Consider the following 25,896-nt stretch of genomic DNA (forward strand, 5'->3'; position numbering starts at 1 on the left):
AGTCTTCATATATGATGTCTGTGGTTGTCACCCTGCTAAGCCTTCAGTAACTCGCTACACAGATTAAAAAAAAAAAAAAAAGGTTATGTAGCAAAGCTCAGCCCCATCCTAGCATTGTCCAGTCCCCTTTTTTTTTTGGTAAAATGAATGTGCTGATTTTGATGAGGTAGTGGTATGTGAAATTCTGTAAAACTATGAAGTCTCTTGTCTGTCTCTTCTACCTTTTGTTTCTGTTCAAACTGAAAAAGGATACTGTGGTGGAGAAACAAGTGCCATCCTGAATAATACATGTTCAAAGGCACATGGTCAAAATTTTAAATCCTTTAGTTGTATTTTGTTTTTTTTATGCAATGTTTGCTATGAGAGAGATTTATTGAAGATGGTACAAGAAAAATAAAACCTCTCATCTTAATGTTGAACTAGAAACTGTGACTGGAAAGAGAGAAGTGAACTGTGGAACATTTCCATTCAAAACCTTGAATGAATACATGTTATATTGTCGTGTAAGTCAGTGAGTGTTTTTGTATTTGCAGATTATCTAAATGCTGAAATGAGATTTACTGTTTTTACATCGCAGATTATTTAATTATTACAGATTGAAGTGATGTATTTGTGATTTCCTTGACGTAACCTAAAACATCCTTTGTGGTGATGTAAATTAATAAATGCCATTGAATGTCTGAAGCCCAAATGTGTTGTCAAATTTCATTTCAAGGAATGAAATGGTTTCTTTGGGACATAGTGGAAATGCGTGTCTTTATTAGCAGTGTTGTGGTGAAAAGGCTTTTTGCAGGGCATGGATCAGGCACATAATATAAAAATATTTTAGTACACAAACAAAACCAACGACATACATATATAAACACAGAGCATCGACAAAATGTGTTTTTCCAAAGCACCCTACTCCCACAGTGCACCAGAACGTATCTCCTCATCCATTTCCAACATTCTTGAAATCAGGCGTACACAATCAGTGAGTTTAAATAATTAAGAAAAACGAATCCACCAAAAAAGGAGAAAAACTTAAATAAAACCAAATGAACCCATTCAGTGCAGTCTGTATACTGTCTTCCCAGAGCTCCAGACAGGTAACAGATGTTTAAGACGTTCATTAAAAACCCCACAATCCAGCCTCTCTTCATAAAAAGCCACTTTCCCTTTCAGCCAGGATGGCTGGTAGTCCATAAAGCAGACCTGAGATCAGCACATCTCCCCATCATCATCAAACGCCATGACGACGACATTCAGGGATGCGGGGCTGACCCTGGACCAGCCCACATGCTAGTAGCTCGGAGGTCACCCTCCGTTTTTACTTCCAGAAAAGAATATTCCAGAACAGTAACCAGCATGGGAAGACGAAGAGGGCAATGAGAGGGTAGACCAGTGAGCCGTACAGGCTGTGGTCCAGGATTCCTTGCGAGATGACGGACAGGAAGAGGACCCAGCCATCGGCAATGGAGACCGGTGACTCCTGGAGCTCTTGGTAGATAAACACGCAGTACAGGAGGGTGAAGGCAGGACTCAGGAGGACCATGACCACCGCACTAAATGCCCTGAGAGAGAGAAAAAGAGAAGGAGAAAGAGTTTGGCTTGAAATCACGAACACTATTGTAAGCCGAATCAGACAGAGCGGAGAGGTCACATGTTCGGATCACGCTACATACACAATATATTTATTTGTGTGAAACAGCACCAAGCCATTTGTTCCAACACCATATGTATGTATTTATTTCTGTCTTTTACTGTGAAGTTTATTCAAGAAAACAGGACCACAAAGAACAGTTGCTCAACTCTAAAAGACCGAAAAAACCCCACTACACACACACACACACACACACGACAGCGGATCTATAACAGATTGGCAGGAGGGATCAAGGTGGGCGGGTGCTAGGGCTGTAACGATACACTCAACTCAAGACTCGGTTCGTATCACGATTTTTAACCTACGATTTGATACACCCCACAATTTTTAAAATGCATGTCTTTAGTGATAATTTCTCGGTAGATTTCTCGATCCAACGTTACAGTCATAGTGGGTGCGGTGCAGTGTGGTGTACTTACTTGGGCACGTGTGGCGTGATGAAAGCGGCCACGGGCACCAGGGTGAGGGCCAGGATGAAGCCCAGGGAGAAGTTGATGAGTGCGGTGCAGCCCAGTAGCACGGCCAGGTACAGCAGAGCCACCAGCTTCAGCACACGCCAGCCCTGCTCCGTGCCCTCTCCCGCCAGGAACCTAGACACCGCGGAGAGAGAGAGAGAGAGAGAGAGAGAGAGAGAGAGAGAGAGAGAGAGAGAGAGAGGGGGGGACATTTAAGCATTTTTTGTGTCACCTGACTGTGCATTCAGTATGTGTTTGTAAATGTACTATAATTGTGAAATATAAAGACAGAGGGGGGAGAGAGAGAGGGAATACAATATCCTTCGTCCTTCTCTGAGCACAGGCCAGAAATGGCTATAAAGCCGAAGACGGAATAAATGGACAAGCACAGGAACGGTCAGCATTTGAGTATTTCACAGGATTTTAAAGGATTTGATAATCCTGACTGTGCATTCATGTTTATAATTGTTTGCTAGAGACAGAGAGGGAGGGAATCAAAGTGACAAAGAAGATGTTACATTAAAAAAAGATAAAGAAAGGACCATGATGTATAAAAAAAAGCTGCAAGTGTCTGTTGTGACTAGAAAGCCCATGTGAGCAGTGCAGTACTTGTGGGTGTTGTGGGGCAGGGCCAGGCCGGCTGTGTAGATGGCGATGGCGGTGAGCACCACGGCCTCCGTCTCGGACACGGGGAAGTGCTCCACAGCCATCTCCTGGGAGAGGATGGGCAGGGTGAACAGGGCCGCCCCCGTCATGTGACTAATGACCACAGGAGTCAGGATGGACAGCACACTGAGGCCAGAAGAAGACTGGGAGACGAGAACAGAGCAGAGGAATGAAAAACATTTTTTTAAAAGGTGCACTGTGTAGGATGTGGCCAGAATAGGTATTGCAACTACCCTGCTCATTGAAACTGTGCTGCTTATTGCCAAATATGATCTTGTCATGAATATTTACCAAGTCATAAACCAATATTTACTAATATCACCAACGTACAGCAATTTTCCCAGCTAAAAATGGCTATTTCTTCAAATTTAAAATGGAGCATGGAGAAGATCCCCCTTTTCATGTATGAAAAGTGCAATTTTCCCAGTCATAATTAATACTTAAAATGTGATGGTGGTGGTAAGTATTTGTTTAAAAAGTAACACCTGTGAACGGGCAGCACGAATTCTGGAATTAAACTACTAAAATATTACACAGTTCACCTTTAAAGATGGGCTTACATTGTCCACAATATTAACAAATTGAGCTGGAACTGTTTCTTTCAATGAAATTGATGGTGACGTCTGATACGCAAAACTGAAGATTGGATCAGTTGCGTTCATACCTGCTCCACTGCACCAACGCCATCCTCCGTCCCAGGAGGTGGAGCTCCAAGCTGCACCCACAGATCAAGCGCCTATGGCTGGTGTTAAGGATTAAAACAAGCTAGGCCCAACATGGCGGAGGAGTTAATCAAGACGTTCTCGAGATGATGCTGAGACTTCATAATGTAACACAACACAACTCCTGTTGTATGTAATGATACACTAGGAGTGGTGTAGTGATACAATTACATTGTATGTGCTTGCAGGGGCGCTGCCAGAAATGTTGGACCCCATGAAAGATTCGAAATTTGGGCCCCATTAAGCGCCCCTGTCAGTGCTTGGGCCCCCTTATGGGCCCCTGTCAGTGCTTGGGCCCTTAGAATATGTACCACTCCCCCCCCCTTCCCCCCCCTAGCGGCCCCCATGTGTGCTTGTCTGACATGTGCATAGTTAATTTAATATGATAAACTGGGCACTATGGTAAACTGGCAAAAGGTGCTCCATGATGCTGCTTATCTTTTTTTTAATTGTATCATTTCTTTTCAAAATAATTCACATATAAATCACATAACTGTCCTCAGTCTGTACATTGAGTGACAAATTCCAACGCGAACTATGGTGTTACAAATGACAAAGTCTCCCTATCCCTCCCTCCCTCCCTCCCAATGTAGGAGTACAGATTCATTCTAATATATCCACAAAACAAGACAAAATAACAACAATCTTGATGCTGCTCATCTTCAACATGCATACCCAGCCGTCAGACATCTTTTACCAAAACACACAGCATCATCCTCCAAAGTGGAAGAGCCTCAGACACGCGGCGTGTAGGAAAAGGATACCCGCAGTAGAAGGATGACAGCCAACAGGCCAAAGGCTGGCATGTAGTAACCAATGGAGACGAAGTGGGACAGGGAGGGCATCAGGTAGAAGAAGTAGGACTGGTGGAGGCGCTCCAGGAGGTTGTTTAACTTCCTGAACATGCCCTCCAAAAGCCTACAGGGGGCAGAAGAGAGTAAACACAAACACAAGGTAAGTGAATCTATTCTGGCCTTTTATGTCTTTATTTGAGAGGATAGTCGAGAGAGGGACGGGGAAAGTGTCGGCAAAGTACCCGGGCCGGAATTGAACCCGGGTTGCCAGTGTAAGAGACCAGTGGCCTACCGTTAGAGCCACGGTAAGGCCAAACACAAGGTTAAGTTGAGTGTTGTGAAGACTGCATACCTTGTGCACTCATTCACAAAATACCACACAACTATCTGTACAGTGTATGTATAAGTTTTTCATAAAATGTTTGTAGCGAAAAGTTTGCTGCATTCACAGCAATGTTGCTTTGTGATCCTTTGGCTCTGCTTATCATTTTGTGATTGCAGGATTCACCCCAAACATTGGAGCTGTTCACTCACTAATAGCTGGGTTTTTTTGTGGCTGCTACTGCTGACCTGCCAATGGTGGTGGCGTCCGTCTTGTACTGGCGGAAGCTGTTGACGCCCTTGATGGTGGCAGCCTCGATGTGGTAGCGCAGGAAGAGGCCGTGGTCGCCCCACGCCCGCCCGCTGGCCTGCTTCATCACCATCAGCAGCATGGTCTGGGCCGCGTGGCTGTAGCCTGACGGGGTGTCCCAGTCGCTTCTCTGCAGCTTTGGGACGACATGGGCAGCATGGAGATTACTGTGCGTCCAATCAATGATACAGTATATATACAGGTCGGTGTGTACGTCCCCATGCACTGCTCCACTCTCCATGGTACAGAACACATGCACACGACATACAGTTTTGTCTGAAACATGATGCATCAGTCGCAGCAGCAGCAGCCGTAGTATAGTAATAATCAATGCTCATTTCCTCTACTCTATGTTGGCATTGTCACTAATTACACAGACATTCATGGTACATGTTTGAGACTCGTCTTTCAACTATGGCTATTGTGACTGCAAGCACAATGTACAGAACACATCCAGTGTCGCCCTAGCCTTAGGCAGCAATCCATCACACATGACCACTACGTTAGTTAGAGCTCACCTTGCCCTGGATGGTGCACAGGATGTCTATCTTCTGGCAGAAGGCGTAGAAGAGGTTGGCCAAGTCCAGGTTGGGCAGTTGGCCATTCAGGCCCTCCAGCACCAGGTCCAGGCTGGTAATGACGTCCGTGCTGAGCTCAAGGGAGAGGGCTGCCTGGATGGAGCCGCCGCGGCCCTGAAGAGGGGTCCAGTCCATACCTGTTCGACCAGTAGCACAAGGGAAAAAAGAAGAGGAGGAGGACAAGGAGTTGACATATTTAGTTTGTATTATTATTGTTATTATCATTAATTTACATTAGTGCTTCTCAATGGGGGTCCTACAGCCCAGGGGCCAGGGGGCATTGGGGAGCCCTAGGATACAGCAGAGAGGGGGCGGTGCTTATTTGCCATTGGGGGGCATTCATTTATTTTCCTTTTTAATACTAAGGGGGTGTTGGCAGGCTTATGAGGAGGTCAAGGGGGGCGTTCGACGGCGGATTATGTGGTCCAGGGGCCGTTTATTCAAAAAAAGTTGAGAACCACAGATTTACATGGTTAATCTTACTGAGATTAAGGTAAATCACTGTTTCAAGAGATTACGGTACATCACTGTTTCAAGAGACGTGGTAGGAAAGGTAGAAGAGACGTAATAGATAAGATGGCAGGACATTTTTCCAACTAGAAATGCACTCAGAGAGTGCAGACCTCTCCTATGTTACACCCCATTTTTTTCAAGTCTTTCTGCCTTGTTTTTGTGGAGTTAGAAACTGGAATGTAAAAATTCGCCCTATCCCGCAATGGTGAAGAATCCAAAATTGAATCACTTCTTCCTTGTGTCGACTTCACAAAATTTCATAAAAATCTGTGCATACATTTTGAGTTATCCTTCTGACAGACAAACAAACAAACAGGTAAACTAACGTGACCAAAAATATAACCTTCTCGGCGTAGGTAATAATACAACAACAAACACAGCAGAAGATGCTACAGAGGACTCCTCATAGTCTACTAACCACACTGACCTGTGATGTTGGTGTGGTGGTAGGCTTCCAGCCAGGCCTGCATCCCAATAAGGTCGTGCTCATTCACAAGAAATATGATGTCCTTAGCCCAGTACACCTGATCTGTGATGACACACAAACAAACACAACGAAATGGATGAAAGCCTACTATCAAAAAACTACAGTATATGAACACAGTTAATGTAGTAGTGCCTTTTCTGTATTGAATAATTGCAATTATATTGGGGAAAAAAACTATGAAAAGTGAACATGTCAATACATTACGTATTATTTAACAGATGCCTTTGACCAAAGCAACTTCCAAGGAGAAAGTTTAAGCAAGAACAGAATCGGTGCAGTGTACAGTTGCAACACTGACAGCATTGTCCAACACAAAGTTAAGATGACGTTGCAAAAGATGTATTGAATATAGTGTAAAGTGTACAGCGTAAAATGGATAGAAAGCAATAGTGTGTGAGCTAGTGTCTGCAGATGTTTACTATCCAATGTGGTTTAAAAAACAAACACAAACACGTCGAGCAGTGGTGGGGTTTCAGGCATGGGTACATGGATGCTATGATGACCCAGACTCACTCCTGAAGTAGTGAGCCAGGCCAAGCAGCAGTCCCACGGCCTGGTGGTTGTTGTTGCCTTCTGTGCAGGGCGCTGTGAGCACCAGGGCCTCGGTGCGTGGCGCACGAGGGGCACGCAGGATGCCGTAAACATTGGTGCCGTGCACCATCTACAGAGCACACAAGAGGGGACAGCTCAGGGCCAGAGATGACCAAATGTGTAGAGGTTATTACATACACATCTGTCTTTGCAAATACAATGGTAATGTAACACACTTACTCTCTTTGCAATGTAACACTTACACATCTCTCTTTGCTGATATACAGGTACTGGCCATACAATTAGAATATCATGAAAAAAGTTGATTTATTCCCATAATTCCATCAATAATGTTCAACTTTCATGGATTGTAGATGCGACCCGAATTTCTTTTTTTTTTCCTGAAGAAAATGGTGATTTTATTACAATATTCTAATAATGTGATTTCCTCAATTCACGTTTTTTGGAGCTGGAAGGCTAAAATATGTAAAAATAAACAACTGAATGATTGGAATAGTTCAAAATGTGGGCAATGCATCGACAATCCATGAAAGTTGAACATTATTGATGGAATTATGGAAATAAATCAACTTTTTTCATGATATTCTAATTATATGGCCGGTACCTGTAATGTCAATGTCAACGCTTACATATCTCTCTTCTCTAATATAATGTCAATGCAACGCTTACATATCTCTGAAACTGCTTACATATCTCTCTTTGTTCTCATCAGGGAATGGCAGCGTGCGTGAGAACCGCTGGGTGTACACCTCTAAGCCACGTGCTTGCATAGTTTTCACCAGCCAGTCAACAGGCATCCCCCTGCACACACATTATATCAGCTGTTAGACAAGAATATAAAGCACAACACACAACAAAAAAGCACAGCTGGAAAAACAAACTAAGTGTCCTGAATGGTATAGAAAAATCAAATTGGCCTTACTTACTACTTCTTTGAGAGGCTTGACATCACCATACATGGGTTCTAAATTTTGTTTATAACCTGACAGCGCGAACCTAGCAGCGCACAACTCAACCTCTGATTGTTGGAAAACGCTGTCGGTCAAAAAATTAGCTCACGTGGTTGGCTGCCAGCGTCTTGCCCCTCCTAATAACATTGTGTTGATAAACACTGAGAACCCATGTATACAATACTACTGAACATGCATTGTTTTACTTACCCAACTTTCCTCTTGTGAGCAGCAAATTCTCTTCCTGTGGCAAGAGCTCGCTCCCCTGAGGGGAACCTCTCCTCTACCATGGTGGAGCCCATGGCATTTTCTGACATGTATGTCCTCAACGTGAAAGGCTCAAATGCCAGGCCCATGAACCAGGCCAGACCAGCTAGATAGCACACCACACTACAGAGAGACATACATCATCATCAGGACAGACAATGCAAATGTAAGAAAGAAATAAGACAAATTACAGAAACACCTCGCTGTGCTATTGACTCAATGGTGAAAGAGAGCCTGTGGCAACTCAATGAGACTAACCTGGTAAAATATTACTACAATAATATATGCAGATGCTTTCACTTTTTACATTGATCGGTCAATTACAAAAAAAAGAACATACCAAATAGGTGTGTTCAGGCGAGTCAGGAGGTTGGTAAGAGCTCGTCTGCGGTTCGGGTCTGACAGCAACCCCATGATGTCTTCTTGTAGTGCTACCCTGCCTGTCGAGTGAAGGAAAAACAATTGGATATGATGATTCTTATTGTGTATTGGTGCAGTTATTCATACATCCCATACAATAGCCATCTTGAACAGTTACAAAATCTTACCATAGAAAGGAAAGAGCTAACATATTTATACCATTCTAAGAACACAGAAGACCAATACATTAATTGCAACCTAATCATTTTGCAAGGATGGTCTTTGTGGTCGAGAAGTACCATCTCATCCAAAGGGTTCTCCACCCCCATACAGTGGGGAAACCACCCGGCTAGCAAGCTTGTGGGACAATCAATGCAAGAGCAAATGTCTACGCTCACACAAAAGCACGAGCATCAGCATAATGCCAGCTACACGTTAAATATATATATTTATAATCGACTGTGTACGTACCTCTTTTCTCTTGAAAATATCTGGCAGGTGCTGCCGTCAGGCTACTAGCTGTGCATTTCCTTGTTTCTCGCCGGCATAATCGTTGAGCGGACCAGCCCTTTCCTTTGCCAAGTCTTTGGTTTCGTCTCCCCCTACTGGTTCGGAGGTATTGTAGGGCCTTTTTAAGTCACTGAAGTGAAGCCCATCCCGTGGTCATTACCTTCATCATGTCGTAGTACACAGGGGTAAGTAACTAATTATTACTCAAGTATTGTAATGGAGTAGATTTTAAAGGGACACTGTGTGAGATTTTTAGTTGTTTATTTCCAGAATTCATGCTGCCCATTCACTAATGTTACCTTTTTCATGAATACTTACCACCCGGATCAAATTCTAAGTATTCATTATGACTGGGAAAATTGCACTTTTCATACATGAAAAGGGGGATCTTCTCCATGGTCCGCCATTTTGAATTTCCCAAAATAGCCATTTTTAGCTGCAAAAATGACTCTACTTGGACCATAATAGAAAATATTTGGTTATTACTTTAAAAACTTTCATGTAAAGATCAAATTTGGCAATTGGCAGCCCAGTTTCAATGAGGAGCATAGTTGCAGTACCCTTTTTGACCATTTCCTGCACAGTGTCCCTTTAAGAGTACTTAGTAATTCTTTTAAGTAGTTTTAAAAATAGGTAAGTGCTTGTACTTGTACTTTAGTGCATGTGGTGGACCCAGGCACTTCACTCAATAACACTGGAACCAGGCCTGAGTACGGAGTAAAATTTGATTGATGGGAGACAAAATGCCGGAAGGAAAGGAAATTGTACAGGGTTGCACGCAGCATTTTCACTATTTTACGTGTTCTACCAATCTTGGATGAATTTGCTGGGTGATGGTTGGAGCCAAGCAAGTGATAGAGGTCATGGAGGATGACATACAACAAAACAAACATTGAATTATCAAGAGGAAAGCTTATGAAAAATAACTTTGAGTAGGATTTAAGAAAAGTAAAGATACTTTTATTTGAGTACAAATGTATTTGAGTTTTCACCTCTGGGTAGTACACACAAAATTTGAGCATAGCACACAGTTTATGTCAAGATGCAATTCCAAAGAAGACTCCCCTTACATGATGGAGTGCTCCTTTAAGTTGATTATGAAACCTTCACCAACGTTCTAATAGCCTTGGTCTTGTACTCTGCCAGATGCTCTTCAATTTAAAATGTGTGCTTGTTGCTGCATGCCTTTTTTAATTCGTCATTTTCCAAACAATATAAGCAGAATTAATAAGAATGAATTAAGACAATTTAGATATGACATGGCATGAATCCTAGTGAAAAATGTTATGGAGACATTTATTATTATTATACATCAGCAGCTGTGCTAAATGCACACCGCTAGCACATACAATGTGCACATACTTATACGTCTATCCATTTACAGAATGACATGCCCATTCAAATCAAACAGAAAGGAGTTTCCACCACAGTGAAGCAAACCACCGTTACATTTCACACGTAAATTTAAGCCGTTTCATATCCAGACTGATACATCCCGATCCAGACTGATACATCCCGATCATCCCTATCAGTCCCCGGTCAGGATCACCGTCTCCTGGAGATGTTGCCTCACCACCTCGTCCAGCACTTTGCTGACCCCTTTGCAGGCCGTCATGGCGGCCTCCATGAGTGAGTCCAGGTGGTCTTGGTGGAGTTTAGCGTCCATCTGCAGAAGGGCAATCTGTCCGCTGCGGGGCAGCATGGCCATGGCTAGGTTGGTGCCACCGCAGCTCTCCTCAACGTGGTTCAGGTCAGCCAGAGGAGTGTCATCCACAAAGCCCACCGTGCAGGCACACACATAGTCGCGCATGGGGATGCTGGCATCGATCACAGCCAGAGTGGCTGCATTCACACAGGCACTGTAGTTACCTCCGTCAGACTGCAAGATCTGCAGAGACAAGGGACCATGTTGTTATGGATATGTTTGTTGACATTGTGTTACATCATGTGTGGCTGTGGATGTGAATGAGGGAATGTGTATGTGTATTTGGGAAGTGCTTTGAGACAACTTAATTGTTGTGATACTGCGCTATACAAATACATGCTGTATTGTATTGTAATATTTTGTGAGGATACACTGAGTACGCCCAGAACCAAGTTTCTCTTACCACACTAATTCACAAGAATTATCACACACAAACAAATCACAATGACAACCTGAAAGAATGAACTAAAAGCCTGTCTGCAAACGAAACTGGTCCATCACCTTGACATAGATGTCGATCTGCGAACGCGGGTACAAGTGGGTTAGGATGGCCGCCTCAAAGGTCTCCTTTAGATGAAGGGTCATCTCGGTGGACTTGCGGTCTCCGTGTGGCCGTCTCTTCCTCTCGGCGGTGCTGAAGGTGGCCATACTGTACTGGCAGTTTATGACAGCACGGTCACCCTGGACCTTAGCCCGAGAGCCGCGTACCTGCAACATTGACAAAGTCAGTGAGAAAACAATCATTTGACATTGGTGTGACCTGTGCATTCAAAGCAAAAAAAAAAAAAAAAACTGAAAATACGGATACAAATCATTCAGTTGTCTTTTAATTACCATCCATCTGTCAGCTGATGATCAGAAGATGACGAGGGCTGAAATATACTTACTTTTCCACAAGGCATCCATGTGATCACTACAGTGTTCTAATTAGGCCCTCAGAGCTGAACTCCCTCTTATTCATAAAGGCAACTGAGTGTACAGTGAGTCAAATAAGTATTTGATCCCTTGCTGATTTTGTTGGTTTGCCTACTAACAAAGAAATGTTGAAGGCCTCATTTTTTCCTGCTAACTCAAAATGAATAGAGGGAAAAAAAATGAGGCGTCAACGAAAAGAACACGGTCCCTAAAGTCAAATATGGCAGAGTTTCCCTGATTTTTTGAGGTTGCTTTGCTACCTCTGGCACTGGACTGCTTGACCGTGTGCATGGAATTATGAAGTCTGTAGACCATCAACAAATTTTGCAGCATAATGTAGGAGTCCACCCCTGAATCCCATAGAAAACCTATGGAGAGATCTCAAAATGGCAGAGTGGAGAACACACCCTTAAAATCACCTCAAGGATGGTCTAAAATTCCAGCAGAGCGTTGTAGGAAACTCATTGATGGTTATCATAAGTGGTTGTTCGCAGTTATTTTGTCTAAAGGTTGTGCTTCCAAGTATTTGGCTGAGGGTGTCAATACTTCTGTCCGGCCCATTTTTGGAGTTTTGTGTAAAATGGTCATTCATTTGACTTTTTTTCCATTCTCTTTTGTGTTTTTTTATTGCAAGACAATCAAATGAAGATATTAATAACAGAGCATTTGTGATTGCAATCATTTTCTGGATGAAACTGAGTATTATCTGACAGAATTGAAGGGGTGCCAATACTTTTGGCCAGCACTGTACTAACATGCATAAAAGGCACATTGGATCAGCAGAAGCAGAATCAGTCCAGTGAATCATTCAGACTGCAACCTCCCCAACATGGGAAAGACCAAAGAGCGGTCAAAGGATATCTGGGACAAGATTTTAGACATGAACAAATAGGAAATGGGCTACAAAGTCACAAGAAAGAGACTGGGTATTAAGGACCCAACTGTTGATGCATTTCTTCCAAAATCTAAGGAATACAAAATCACCATCCATCAGCCTGTCTGGGGTTCTATACACGATTTGACCTTTTGTAGGGATTCAATAGTCATGAGAGCAGAAAGAAAGCACTCTAGACCTGTACAGGATGAACTAGGCAATGATACCATCTTCTGGGACCAAAATCACTGAGAAAACAATTGGTAGCACTTAATGCCAGAGTATAAAATACTGTAGTGCATGCATGGTACCCCTGCTTCAGAAGGAACCTCTGCAGTCCCACCTGAGGTTTGCCAATGAACATCAGACTGGTATAGGATATGATAAGGAGGTGCTGTAGTCATATGAAACCAAAATCAAGATGTTTGGCATTAACACAATTCAATGTGTTTTGAGAAAGGGAACAGTTGCCTATGATCCCAAGAACACCCTCCTCACCATCATGAATGAAAGTGGTGTCATTATGGTTTGAGGGTGCTTGTCTGGCCAAGGCACAGGACAACTTGACATTGTCAATGAATGGATGGAGGTTGACCTGTAACGTGTAATCCTGAGTGCAAACGTCCTTCCCTCCACCACTAGACTGACAATATGACAATAATATGCAACATACAGTCAAAGCGACGAAGGACTGACTCAAGAAGAAGCATATTAAAAGTCATGAAGTGGCCTAGACAGTCTCCAAACATTAACCCTATATCAAATCTATGGGGGGGAACTGAACCTCCCTTTTGCCAAGCTACAGCCACAAACTGTTAATGTTTTAGAGATAACGTGCAAAGAAAAGTTGGCAAAAATCATTTCTAATACATGCTCAAACATTGTAATGAACTAAAAGAAGCATTTGACTTCTGTGCTTGAGAACTAGGACTTTGCCACACAGTACTTTGTCTTCTTTGGCTATAGGGGTCAAATACTTATTTGTAGGGATGGGATATTGGTATCAGTGTATCGGTATCGGTTTCAATATAATTCAGAGATCGGATCGGAATTTTCCCTAAGTATCGGAATTTTCCCGATATTGACATTGAGTCAAGTGTAATGTTATTTTGAAATCATAACACTTGCATATTAGCTTTCAGGATGGGATTGTTACTTTTTTACTTGTTGCTTTTTGCTTATTAATTAGTTTCCTGTTCTTTTGACTCCCTTTCTAACCAAATAGTCGACTTGGGCATAAATTACCTCAAGTTCAACCCCATGCATATATGTGGTTTTGATATTGGATTGGAGTAGTATCGGTATCGGCAGATATCCAAATGTAGATATCGAGATCGGATCGGAAGTCAAAAAATGTGTATCAGTGCATCCCTACTTATTTGCCTACATTAAATACAAATTAATTAAAATATATTCTTTATTTTCTGGAATTTATTTTTGATATTCCATCTCTCCATGTTAGAATACATATTATCATTACATTTAAAGACTGATCATGTCTTTATTAGTGTGCAAACTGGGAAAATCAGGAAGGGATCAAATACATATTGGACTCACTGTAGAAGGCTCCCATCTTTAGAAAACATTGCTTACGTGACTTGACACATTGCTAATGCTCTTCAATGAAAGGACGCAAGATAATGAGAACATGTCATGCGAGTGCAGGAAAAGACGCAAATATGCGTGGTCTGCGCCCCCAAGTGGGTTCACATCATGTGGTGGTGCTGTTGACATGGGCGGGCCCCTGTGCTGAACAGCCAATGACCGTGACATGATATACATTTTTGAGTGTTATATATTCATAACATTAAAGTTTCTCGACTGTTTCCACACAATTTCTAGTACTTTACACACAATTCTGATGACATCTCACCCATTTCCCGACTCCCCTAACCAATATCACTGAACTACCAATATCACTGAACTACAAGCACCATTCCCTCTTTACACTCACATTTCAGTTCTAAAACATTACATCACACACACACACCCCTCTGGGTTTGACACAATTTTCATGAAGAAAAGCGCTGGTTTTCTCATGGAACACACCATCACTCAAAATACAAAAATCAATTGCCATACTATATGGAGGTCTACTTTCTCATCACATTGGCAAACTCCTGTCATATCTGTTTACAATCTGCTATCATCACCCATATGGACACACATTGCATGTGATATTGATGAAAACATGAGTGGATGCAGTGAGAACACACATTTGTTTTTAGTTTTTGATTTCAAAATATGCAATACAAGAAATCACTCTGATGTGGTTACCCAATATTTTACAGTAAATGAGTGCAACTTTTTCAATATCAAAAAAAAAATGTAAAATATTATTTTTGCAACACATCTGTGTACTCTGAATCTGAAAACAATATATCAGTATTTTAAAACAGATATACCACCTGTAGTAAGAACACAGAACAAAATAAGGTCTAATGTAGGCTACATCATGTAGTTTTACCATATGCACATTGTAGTCGAGTACATCTATGGCCAAAATGCACCAAACCCCAAAAAAATTGATACAAAAGGTTTTTCAACTGATTTCAATACATCCAGCTGTCCTTACTAACATACTAAAAATCTAGGAAAATGTAACATCAGGAAAGGTGTCATTTTCAAGATCAAAGTTTTTTAAAATAAAGGTTACTACATGATAATTACATTGGCATGAACTAACACGTTTTCAGGATCTGTTTGTTTGGAGTGCTGTTTGGGTGGATAAAGACACTACTGCTATGGTAATATCCATGTGTTGTTTGTCAGGGCACATCATCAGTGATGAATCATGGTGTCACTAGGTATTTTGGGTCTTTCAGCAGCTGAACTGAATAGACAGGAGCCACTACATGTGTAAGTAGAGGGCAAGGTGAAACGGTTGGTACTGGAGACAGACAATGTCCTGAAAGGACATAGGGCTTTAGCATAGCTTTTGGGTAAGCCAGAGTAGGGCCTGTTGCTTTAGGCAAGGGTCAGGGCCTTGTATTCAATTAGGGCATGAAAAAGAGGACATGACTGGGAAACTGAGGCTATGTGGTCAGAGAATGATAGATGGTCATCAACAATGACACTTAGATTTCTTGTGGCCTTATTTGAGGCAACAGTAGCAGGATCCATATTGAGTTCGATATCATGGCAACCTAAATCTTTGGCTGGGATCCATGGGCGCAGATAGCGGGGGGGACGGGGGGGACATGACGTACCCAGATTTTCATTCACCTAGATCCGTCCCCCTCACCTTTTTGGAGAAAATATCTGATTTCTGCCTTTGCATTTTGCAATGTGTGAAATAGCGCCTCCCTGGACCATTCACTTTCATATGTGGCAAAAAAACGGTATTACACCATATATATAAATCTATTTTTTGATTGGCTAACAGCCACTGAAGTCCCAGATTTGAAGCGCCATAAACAGAGCTGGCTTTATGAAGGAAGTGGAGCGAAGAGCAGACGTCATATTTACATTACATTTTTGGCTCAGACCAGTTGCTTGCTTTTATAATTAAAGTTAATCTCGAGGATAGTCCCATTCTTGCTAGCTATGATGTGGATTACAAAAACTGTGGAACGTGAATGATGATGGTGGAAACGCATGGATTAAAAGTTGGGATAAATAGGCCTAGTTCTACTGCGGTCAAGACAACTTTTAAGGTAAGGTCAATAATAGGTTCATGTCCGCTGTGACGCTGTTTGTAGCCTAGTTGCTGATGTTAGCTGATGTTAATTGTTCAGAAGGGCTTTTTGGTCTCTTTGTCGCCTGTTTTCGAGTGAAAAGACATCTTTGTTGGGCCATGCCATGACAGCTGTCAATCAAGTAGGCTAGCCTAACGCAGGTAGCTGTCGTGTTCACTGTCCCTGGTCTGTATGCTGTCAACGTCTGACTTCATTAATTTTTTTAAGGAGCTCCTTTTTGGAATGATGACTGCGGTGGTGTTAATCTGTTGGACGCATTTACTGTGAATTGTTGTTAAGCGGTACTACAACGCAAACGTGTGGCTTGTAGCGGTGGAGTGTAGATGCAATTGAAACGCAGCGTGGTAGAAAAATGACTGAGTAGAACTAGTAGCAAGGAGGTTGTCTTAAAAGCTCAAGATCACCATTTAAATGCGCCGCTTTTATCAAAAATGTCTAATCTGGGGGAGACCATCACGCCCCAAAACCGCGCCTGGATTGAAGTTGTGTTTTACATGCAATAGGCCTACCACCGCGAGACTGGTCGTCTTAAAATGTCTACAGTACTAAATCACACACTGTTGCATAGCCTGCTGTAGGCCTACATTAGTAGTACAACGTGAAATTTGTTGACACAGTTGTCCTGTTTAAAGGTTGAATTGGTTGGGAAAGTAGCCTACTGTAGCACTTGCTGATGGGATGGGAATGGTGTGTTTAGAAGCGCGCGCAGGGGCGGGTGAGTCTTGGTGGGAGGGAGACTCGTGCACATTCTCAGTAGAATCTGTAAAGCTGGAGCGGTTTAAACATTTGTTAAAAAATATCATGTATCAAGATTTAAAATAGTTAATGTAGTAGACCTACAAAAGCAAATAAAATTATTTAGCGGAAGATGAATATGCCACTAACAATAAAAAAAATGATATTCAGTGTACAATAATAATCCCCCCCCCCCCCCCCCCCCCCCCCCCGGACGGTTGGTTGTGAAAATGTCCCCCCCCAGTTTTTAAAAGCTATCTGCGCCCATGCTGGGATCACCAGCAGTGCATTTGGGCGAGGCTCAACTGAAGGTTGCATTCCTTCATACTTGTGGATAGTTCAGAGAGGCAAGCGGAAATGTGTGTGACCGTGGAGTCATCTGGCACAAAGTAACTGTGCTTCATCGGTGTAACAGTAGTATGAGAAGCTGTGAGAACAGATAACATGGCCCAGTGATGTGGTGTACATGGTAAATAGGAGTCCCAGCACCAGCCCTTAGGACACCTCTGTGGAGAGGCTATGATTTGAGGACAGCTGACCTTGCCCTTGATACATGCTAAGAATGATACCACCAGACTCAAAGAATGTCTGGAAGAACTTGAGAAACATAAAACTCAATTATTTATCTAAGAGAGATGTTAAATAATCATGTTTTGAAAAAAAAAAATGCTAGCTGGTGAGTCTGCACAAAGATTTTTAGATTTACTACAAAACAAAAAGAGATGTCCATAATCTCTTCTGAAGATATCTTCTGGTTTACTAGAAACAAAATAAAAGAGTAATTTTGAGCTTGGCTTTTTCAGATTTTGAGTTTTTGCATTTTGAAATTTAATGCATATTTAATTAGATATATAGTCCAATTACCATATTAAAACATAACATTTCAGAAAACTTGCAATACATTTTTTTTCTCACAAATATGTGAGTAATCACCGGATTAAGTTTCATGGTGATATCGGCAAGCTACATTTTTTGGCCTATTCACCTGGAGTGTCTCTTGACCCTTATAATAAGCCTATGGCAGCCATGTTGAAAAAAAACTAATTTCCCAAAGTCAGATTTTACTAGATGTTTAGTATGTCATTTAGCAGATCCAATAGAAAAAGAATCAATAAAAAAAACTTTTGTATCAATTTTTTTGGGGTTAAACCCTAAATGTACTCAGAGACAATGCACTTTCCGGGAAAAAGAAAGGAGGTGGACTGATTATGTACATCAATAACAAGTTTTGTCATCCCGGACATGTAACGGTGAAGGAAACAGTGTGTAGTAAAGATGTGGAGCTACTGGCCGTTAGTTTACGCCCTTACTACACTCCAAGAGAATTTTCACACTGTATAATAATCTGCGTCTATATCCCTCCGAGAGCGGTGCCGGACACTGCCTGTGACGTCATTCACGCAACTGTTGCGAGGCTACAAACGCAGCATACAGAGGCTTTCTTCGCCATCACGGGGGATTTTAACCACGTCACCCTTAACTCCACCCTCACCAACTTTCATCAGTTTGTTGATTGTGCAACTAGAAAAAATAAGACCATTGACCTCCTGTATGCAAACGTGAAGGATGCATATAGTGCTACCCCCCTTCCTCCACTGGGTTTATCTGACCACAATTTGATCCATCTACAGCCTCTGTACATCCCAAAAGTACAAAGGCTCCCAGTTACCACACACACTTTTAGAGAATGGTCACCAGAAACTGAGGAGGCACTAAGGGACTGCTTTGAAACCACTGACTGGAGTCTATTGCAGGGCAGTGATTACCTGGAGGAGGCCACAGCATGTACTACTGACTACATAAACTTCTGCATGGACATTGTTGTACCAACAAAGACTATTCGCTGCTACCCTAACAACAAACCCTGGGTAACCAGGGATGTCAAGCAACTCCTCAATAGGAAAAAGAAGCTTTTTAAAGAAAACAACTTGACAGAGCTGAGGAGTGTGCAGCGAGAACTCAAAAGCAGAATGAAGGAGGCCAAGGTGGCGTATGGGAAGAAGGTGGAAATGAAAATGAAGGACAATGCTAAAGAGGCATGGCAGGGGATAAAAAAGATCACTGGGTGTGGAAAGAAGAGAGGTATGGCAGAAGGCGACCTGTCAATGTGCAATGACTTAAACCATTTTTACAACCGGTTTGGAAACTCTGACACAGAGGGCAGCATTTCCCTTGTCACCTCTATCCCTACACCCCCCCAGCCCACACTTGACAACCACTCTTCAGCAGGCTCCCATCTCCCCCACTCACAACCCCCCACTCCCGTTACTACTTCACCCAGCTTCACTAACAGGGACACTTCATCCCCACACCCTCCTTCTCTGCCTATGGTCACCACCACTCCCACCATCATCAACAATGCAGCAGTACCCCCACCAATGGACACAGCAGGCTCAAAAATCCCCACTACCTCTATCCCCCTCCCCTGCTCCTCACTTCTGCGACTTGGAACAAACCCACCACCCACCCCTTTCCCACTCCCCCCTTACCCCAACCCAGCACTCCCACAGCCGACAATCACCACTGATCAAGTTAGAGAGACACTGAAAAGACTTAAGTCCAAGGCGGCCGGCCCTGATGGCATCTGTGCAAGACTGCTTAAGACATGTGCTGAGGAATTAGCTGAGCCTCTTCATCACCTTTTTAATAGGAGTCTACAAGAAGGCAAAGTTCCTATCTTGTGGAAAACGTCATGCCTGGTGCCTGTTCCAAAGAAAACTCATCCCAAAGAACTTAATGATTACAGACCGGTTGCCCTCACCTCACACCTAATGAAAACTTTTGAACGAGTGCTGCTGCGTAACTTTCTCAAACCCCAAGTACGCCACGCACTGGATCCTCTGCAGTTCGCCTACCAAGAGAACGTGGGAGTGGAGGATGCTATCCTGTACCTTCTTCACAGGGTACACGCTCACTTGGATAAGGGTGGCTGTGCTGTGAGAATCATGTTTTTTGACTTCTCCAGCGCATTCAACACCATACAACCACTGCTGCTGAGAGAGAAATTGGTGCGGATTGGAGTGCAGCCTAGCCTGGTAACCTGGATCACTGATTACCTCACAGAGCGGCCCCAGTTTGTAAGGATGGGTGACATAACATCGGAGACAGTGATTAGCAGCACAGGAGCACCACAAGGAACGGTTCTCTCCCCCGTGCTCTTCACCCTGTATACGACTGACTTCAGCTACAATTCTGGGACATGCCACATGCAGAAGTTTTCAGATGACACTGCAATTGTGGGGTGTATAAGAGACGGTCAGGAAGAGGAGTACAGGGGACTGGTGGATGACTTTGTAGGATGGTGCCAAAACAATCAGCTGCACCTGAACACCACCAAAACCAAGGAAATGGTGATCGATTTCAGGCGCTCCACCCCACCCTTGGTGCCTGTCTCGATTGGGGGAGAGAATGTGGAGACTGTCTGTACTTACAAGTACTTAGGAGTGCATCTGGACAATAAGCTGGACTGGTCCACAAATTCTGATGCACTTTACAGGAAAGGCCAAAGCAGGCTCTATTTCCTCAGAAGGCTGAGGTCCTTCAATGTCTGCAGCCAACTTCTGCTCATATTCTACCAGTCTGTCATGGCCAGTGTGCTCTTCTACGCTGTGACTTGCTGGGGTGGAAGCATTAGGAGGAGAGATGCTGGACGCCTTGACAGACTGGTGAGGAAGGCGGGGTCAGTGGTGGGCATGGAGCTGCAGTCACTCACCTCAACAGCTGAGAGCAGAACACTGAGCAGACTGGACTCTATTATGGACAATCAGCATCACCCCCTTAACGCCACCTTCACTAACCAACTGAGTCTGTTCAGTCACAGACTCCGTGCTTTCACCTGCAGGACAGACAGGCTAAGGAGGTCCTTTGTCCCTTGGGCCATTCAACTGTTTAACAGTATACAGAAGGACACTAAGAAGGACATCATTATTGGGGATTGGACTGCCTGAGATGCCAGAGCTGGCCCAGATCTGGAGCCTCTTGGCATGTGTGTGTGTGTGTGTGTGTGTGTGTGTGTGTGTGTGTGTGTGTGTGTGTCTGTGTTTGTTTTTATGTAGCTACTTGACACCTGAATTTCCCCCTGGGGATCAATAAAGTTTCTCTACTCTACTCTACTCTAAGATGGTTTGTGCATGCAATTCGAGAACATTGCCTTTTTTTAGGAGAATACTATGTATTGAAGCAAGGCGTTGTGTTTGAGTTTTTTGGATTTGTGTGTAGAGTTTTGAGAATTCAAGACACGATTCTAGAAGTTGTGTGTAAACAGAGAGAACTGCAAAAAATAAATAAAAAAAATGGATCTCTGAAAAAACAATGGTCCTCCCACCTCGGCCCCCTGATAATTTTGGTCTAGAACCGCCCCAGGAGGCTGGAGCCTGTTGATAGGCCTACAGCTTTTTAGATTCATATTACTTTAAATATGTAACCCTCCTTTTAAACAAAAAAGCACGATAAACGACACACTACATTAACGACATACTACATTTTCACATCTAACTGCAATGCATGCATTGAGAGTAAATAGAATTCTATTTACTGTCAATGATCAGGGTACATTCGTAGGATTTTCAGATCACATCAAGACAGCACTTACATCGTGGGGACCGTACACAACGGCCAGTGCGATGGTTCTTCCTTGCTCTAAATAGGCTGATCCATCTGCCTGGCCGAAAATGCCCATTCGGGCTTGGATTTTACGAAGTTCGGTGACTTTCCTCCCATCTAGTCGATATCCCTGGTCGGACAGTAACTCTAGCCCAGCCATATTTGTTTGTATCGACCAAGTTCAGCGTGTTCGGCGGCTTAGAACTTCCGGTTGAATGTGGCCCACGTGTGCACCGAATACTTCAATACCCAAAAATCATTGCGATTGCAAACTGCTCACTGGTTCTCACCAGACGGGCGAGCTCTCCGGCGTCCCCTGGTGGAGACATAGATACACACACTATAAGCAGGGAGGTTCTATGGTTATAAGTAACCCACTGACTTATATACAGTCAGTGGTTATAACCAATGATGCAGTACTACAGTACTGCCCTACAATTTCAGAACGCAGTATAATTCAAAATGCCAAACTGAGAAAAAAGGCTTTAAAGTTTCCTTTCTGTCCACGCGACTGTGTTGGAGGTAAAGTGGTGATGACACTTCCATATAATACTTTTTTATGGTGAAAATTTATGCACGCAAGAAAAAAGCAAAAAAAACAACATTCTCATTAGGGTAGACTGAGTACAGTTGGGTACACTTTTATTTTTGTCCCCTTCCACGCAGAAATTAGACCATTAAAAGGTCCTAAAAAGAAAGTTGTTTTGGACAGAACATATTTTCAGGATGTGGGCAAATATATAATCAAGGAATTATATCTCTAGGATGTTTAATGTTTATGTAATTAATCAAACAAAAAAGGTGCACTTTTGTCCAGACTGTACCCTAGCTAAAAAACGGTGGGGTACAGTTGAGACATAGCAGAGTACAGTTGAGACACCATTCTAATCAATGGGAGGTAATAGCCATGGGAGCTAATAGCATGGCCGATAGCAAAATACTGTACTCAACTGTACCCGTTAGCTTGTTTACATTGGTTTTACATAGTGAAATTAGCACTACAGGCTAGCGTCTAAACTGTCCCCTTCTGGCCAGATCACACATTGATAAAGATATTAAAATGGTTTTAACTGTTATGATGTCAGGAAATATGTCTGCTTTTAGAGCACATATCATGACTTGCAATCATGTAACTTATATCAAGAGGATAACTAATGGTCATTAGATATTCATTTTTGAAGGAACCTGGTGAGGTAAATCTGACCTGTCGAAAACAGCATTTTCCCAATATCTTTGGATCTGCGTTCTGTGCTGGTTTCAAATTTCCCATGATCAAGGAGGATATCGATGCGCATGTCCACAGCAAAAATTAGATCCGAGTTACGTTGTTGCCCAGAGATATTTGGTTTGTCTAAACTGTACCCTGTACTCAACTGTACTCAGTCTACCCTACTTTTTAGCTGAAAAATCATTATACTGCGCTCTGTTGTGGTATTACTGTCTACACCAAAACCACGATGTCAATGGAGAAGTGCAGTATAATTCGCATTATACTGCGTTCTTGGCTAGTAATACGTAACCTCCTAAAACCAAAAAGCGCAGTATAATCAGTTTTTTGCGTTTTTTTCCGAAACGGGACCAAGTTGGGCCAAAAAATTTTAACACAAGAAAAAGAAGGTATTTTAAAGCCAATTTCCGGTCTAAACCCATTTTCGACCATTTTCAAGATACTGCGTTCTGATATTGTAGGGCAGAGTACTACATACAAGTCAGTGGTTATAATATATACCGGCTGTGCTATAAGTACCAGGCTAGAACCAAGCTAGAGCCGTAGATAGATCTATCAATTATTTCAGCCAACATTCTGGAATATTGCTTGGGGTCCATACATTGACACCTGTCATGCAAGAAAAACGAGTATTAAGTGTATTCAACTATTGTTTGGATAATTTCCCCGTTTTTGGATTCATTTGCATTCAATCAGGCAATGAATTCCGCAACTCACTGGGAGTTATTGCAGTGACCTAAGCACTTGGATATTGTGTTTATTATTTCTGGTCCTTAGAAAATTATTCGGAATTACAGGCTATTTCAGTGCTCTGAAACTTGCAAAGGCCACTGGCATGCAGAATGTACAGCTCCAGGCCACTTTATTAGAATAGCATGAAAAAGTTGATTTATTTCCATAATTCCATCAATAATGTTAAGCTGTCATGGATTGTAGATTCATGGCCCAGTTGTTTAACTATTACAATAATTCATTTTTTTTCTTTTTACATATTTTGGCCTTCCAGCTCAAAAAACCCATGAATTGGGGAATTCGGATCATTAGAATATTGTAATAAAATCACAATTTTCTTCATCAAAATTTGGTTCACATCAAATCAGTTGAAATTTTGTACTTTCTACATAACGTGCAATGTTCAATACTTGGTTAGGACTCTCTCTGTCTTAATCAATGCCATGATGCGTTTAACATTGAAGTCAATGGCAGAAACTGTACATGGGAGTTATGGAAGCCCAGATATCCTTGATGCTCTGCTGTCAGCTGTTCTTGTTTGTTGACCTGGTGTCCTAGCCTGGTTCACACCAGACGGTGTGTGTGTAGCTTTGGCGCCCCCTGGCGGAGCAGAGCTACACACACTACCGTCTGGTACACAGCCATAGAGCACGCTCCGTCTCCAACCAGAAAATAGGCTGGGAATTTATTGCTTCTGCATGGTCTCCTCACCAACAAATTCCTTCAAAAACCTTCCTGTTAATCTTTAAAGAGTCAATATAGTCTCTAATCTGTCTTGTGACTCCTCAATGTGAGTTACCGTTTATATTTAAGAAATAAATGCTCCGTCTATTTTCTGGTTGGAGACGGAGCGTGCTCTATGGCTGTGTACCAGACGGAAGTGTGTGTAGCTCTGCTCCGCCAAGTGGCGCCAAAGCTACACACACACCGTCTGGTGTGAACCAGGCTACTGGTGTCCCACACTTCACTCTTCAATATACCTGTAGATTTCCATACTACGTTTTGGTGTTAACTCACCAAATAATTCTAACTCACCAAAAATAAAACCCCATTCATTTTCAATGTGGTTTCATTTCTGGTGACTTAGAATTAAACTGGTGAGTTAGCGTAGTGCAAAACATGGCATGGAAATCTACGGGTATATTGAAGAGTGAAGTGTGGGACACCAGGTCAACAAACAAGAACAGCTGACAGCAAAGCATCAAGGATATCTGGGCTTCCATAACTCCCATGCAGTTTCTGCCATTGACTTCAATGTTAAACGCATCATGGCCGTTATGAAGACAGAGAGAGTCCTAACCAAGTATTGAACATTGCATGTTATGCAGGAAGCACCAAATTTCAACTGATTTAATGTGACCCGAATTTTGATGAAGAAAATAGTGATTTTATTACAATATTCTAATGATGCGAATTCCCCAATTCATCTGTTTTTTTTTAGCTGGAAGACCAAAATATGTAAAAATAAACAATTTAATGATTGGAATAGTTAAAAAAAAAAACTGGGCCATGAATCTATAATCCATGACAGTTTAACATTATTGATGTAATTATGGAAATAAATCAACTTTTTCATGCTATTCTAATAAAGTGGCCTGGAGCTGTATTGTCATTATGTGCACAAGTGGTACCAATTTTCTTATAATTTAGTAAACAAATACTACATAGAATACAAAATCCTAATGTTTAAAATCAAATTTAAGTGAATTAACTCTCACCAATAACACAAATAAAATGAATTAGCAATATATGGCACTTATGCACAATTTATGGCATTCATCTATTTGTGGGCATATTGGACAAAATAGACTACCCCTATAGGGCGCATGACCAAATACTTGTATGGTCACCCTGATTTTCACAAGTCATTTTCAATTAGTTTCTGGGCTCCTACAAGAACAAAAACTCAATATTTAGCACCATCTATACAATGTGTGATTTTCATCACTGTATCATTTTTAGTTATAGTTGCATCAAAGACAGACACAGAAAGACACAAATCGCAACTTACGGGTGAACAACAAAGTTTGACAGGCTCCAGGTCACGGCTGATTGGTCAAATGTCATGATGCCACCATGTGTGAAAGCCTGATCTCCCCTGATTAAATTGATGCATCACACATGATTGTACACCCTTGTAGAGGCATAGCTAGGGCATTTGTAATAAGTGGGGAAGTGATCAAATATATCACCCTATAAAGGGTTAATATTCCAGGATCTCTGCATAATGTAGTTATTATTTGCATTACACTTGTTCCCAAGTATTCATTGACCAAGCAA

General features: G+C 42.3%; 2 protein-coding genes across 2 annotated transcripts; both read right to left on the reverse strand.

Moving 5' to 3' along the window:
- Nucleotides 1–29: 29 nt before the first annotated feature.
- gpaa1 (glycosylphosphatidylinositol anchor attachment 1) lies at nt 30–9,174 on the reverse strand. Its single transcript, XM_063219530.1, has 13 exons — nt 9,089–9,174; nt 8,598–8,697; nt 8,201–8,380; nt 7,730–7,841; nt 7,002–7,149; nt 6,429–6,530; nt 5,429–5,625; nt 4,850–5,046; nt 4,250–4,403; nt 3,428–3,499; nt 2,707–2,906; nt 2,062–2,232; nt 30–1,553 (listed from the first exon to the last, which is right to left on the reverse strand). The coding sequence occupies exons 2-13, from the start codon at nt 8,669–8,671 to the stop codon at nt 1,310–1,312; spliced, it is 1,851 nt and encodes a 616-aa protein (XP_063075600.1). The 5' UTR covers nt 8,672–8,697; nt 9,089–9,174; the 3' UTR covers nt 30–1,309.
- An 891-nt stretch (nt 9,175–10,065) lies between these two features.
- exosc4 (exosome component 4) lies at nt 10,066–21,881 on the reverse strand. Its single transcript, XM_063220456.1, has 3 exons — nt 21,646–21,881; nt 11,334–11,540; nt 10,066–11,015 (listed from the first exon to the last, which is right to left on the reverse strand). The coding sequence occupies exons 1-3, from the start codon at nt 21,814–21,816 to the stop codon at nt 10,656–10,658; spliced, it is 738 nt and encodes a 245-aa protein (XP_063076526.1). The 5' UTR covers nt 21,817–21,881; the 3' UTR covers nt 10,066–10,655.
- Nucleotides 21,882–25,896: the final 4,015 nt, after the last annotated feature.

This window comes from Engraulis encrasicolus, chromosome 16, assembly GCF_034702125.1.
Source record: "Engraulis encrasicolus isolate BLACKSEA-1 chromosome 16, IST_EnEncr_1.0, whole genome shotgun sequence".
Lineage (NCBI taxonomy): Eukaryota > Metazoa > Chordata > Actinopteri > Clupeiformes > Engraulidae > Engraulis > Engraulis encrasicolus.

Coding starts and splice junctions, on each gene's coding strand:
- gpaa1 (XM_063219530.1), bottom strand. CDS start 8,671: ATGGGGTTGCTGTCAGACCCGAACCGCAGACGAGCTCTTACCAACCTC. Junction 7,842..8,200: donor GCTCACAAGAGGAAAGTTGG/GTAAGTAAAACA, acceptor ATGTGTGTGCAG/GGGGATGCCTGTTGACTGGC. Junction 5,626..6,428: donor CCACCACACCAACATCACAG/GTCAGTGTGGTT, acceptor CTGGTCGAACAG/GTATGGACTGGACCCCTCTT.
- exosc4 (XM_063220456.1), bottom strand. CDS start 21,816: ATGGCTGGGCTAGAGTTACTGTCCGACCAGGGATATCGACTAGATGGG. Junction 11,541..21,645: donor TTGTGTACGGTCCCCACGAT/GTAAGTGCTGTC, acceptor TCAATGTTGCAG/GTACGCGGCTCTCGGGCTAA. Junction 11,016..11,333: donor AGATCGACATCTATGTCAAG/GTGATGGACCAG, acceptor TTGTCTCTGCAG/ATCTTGCAGTCTGACGGAGG.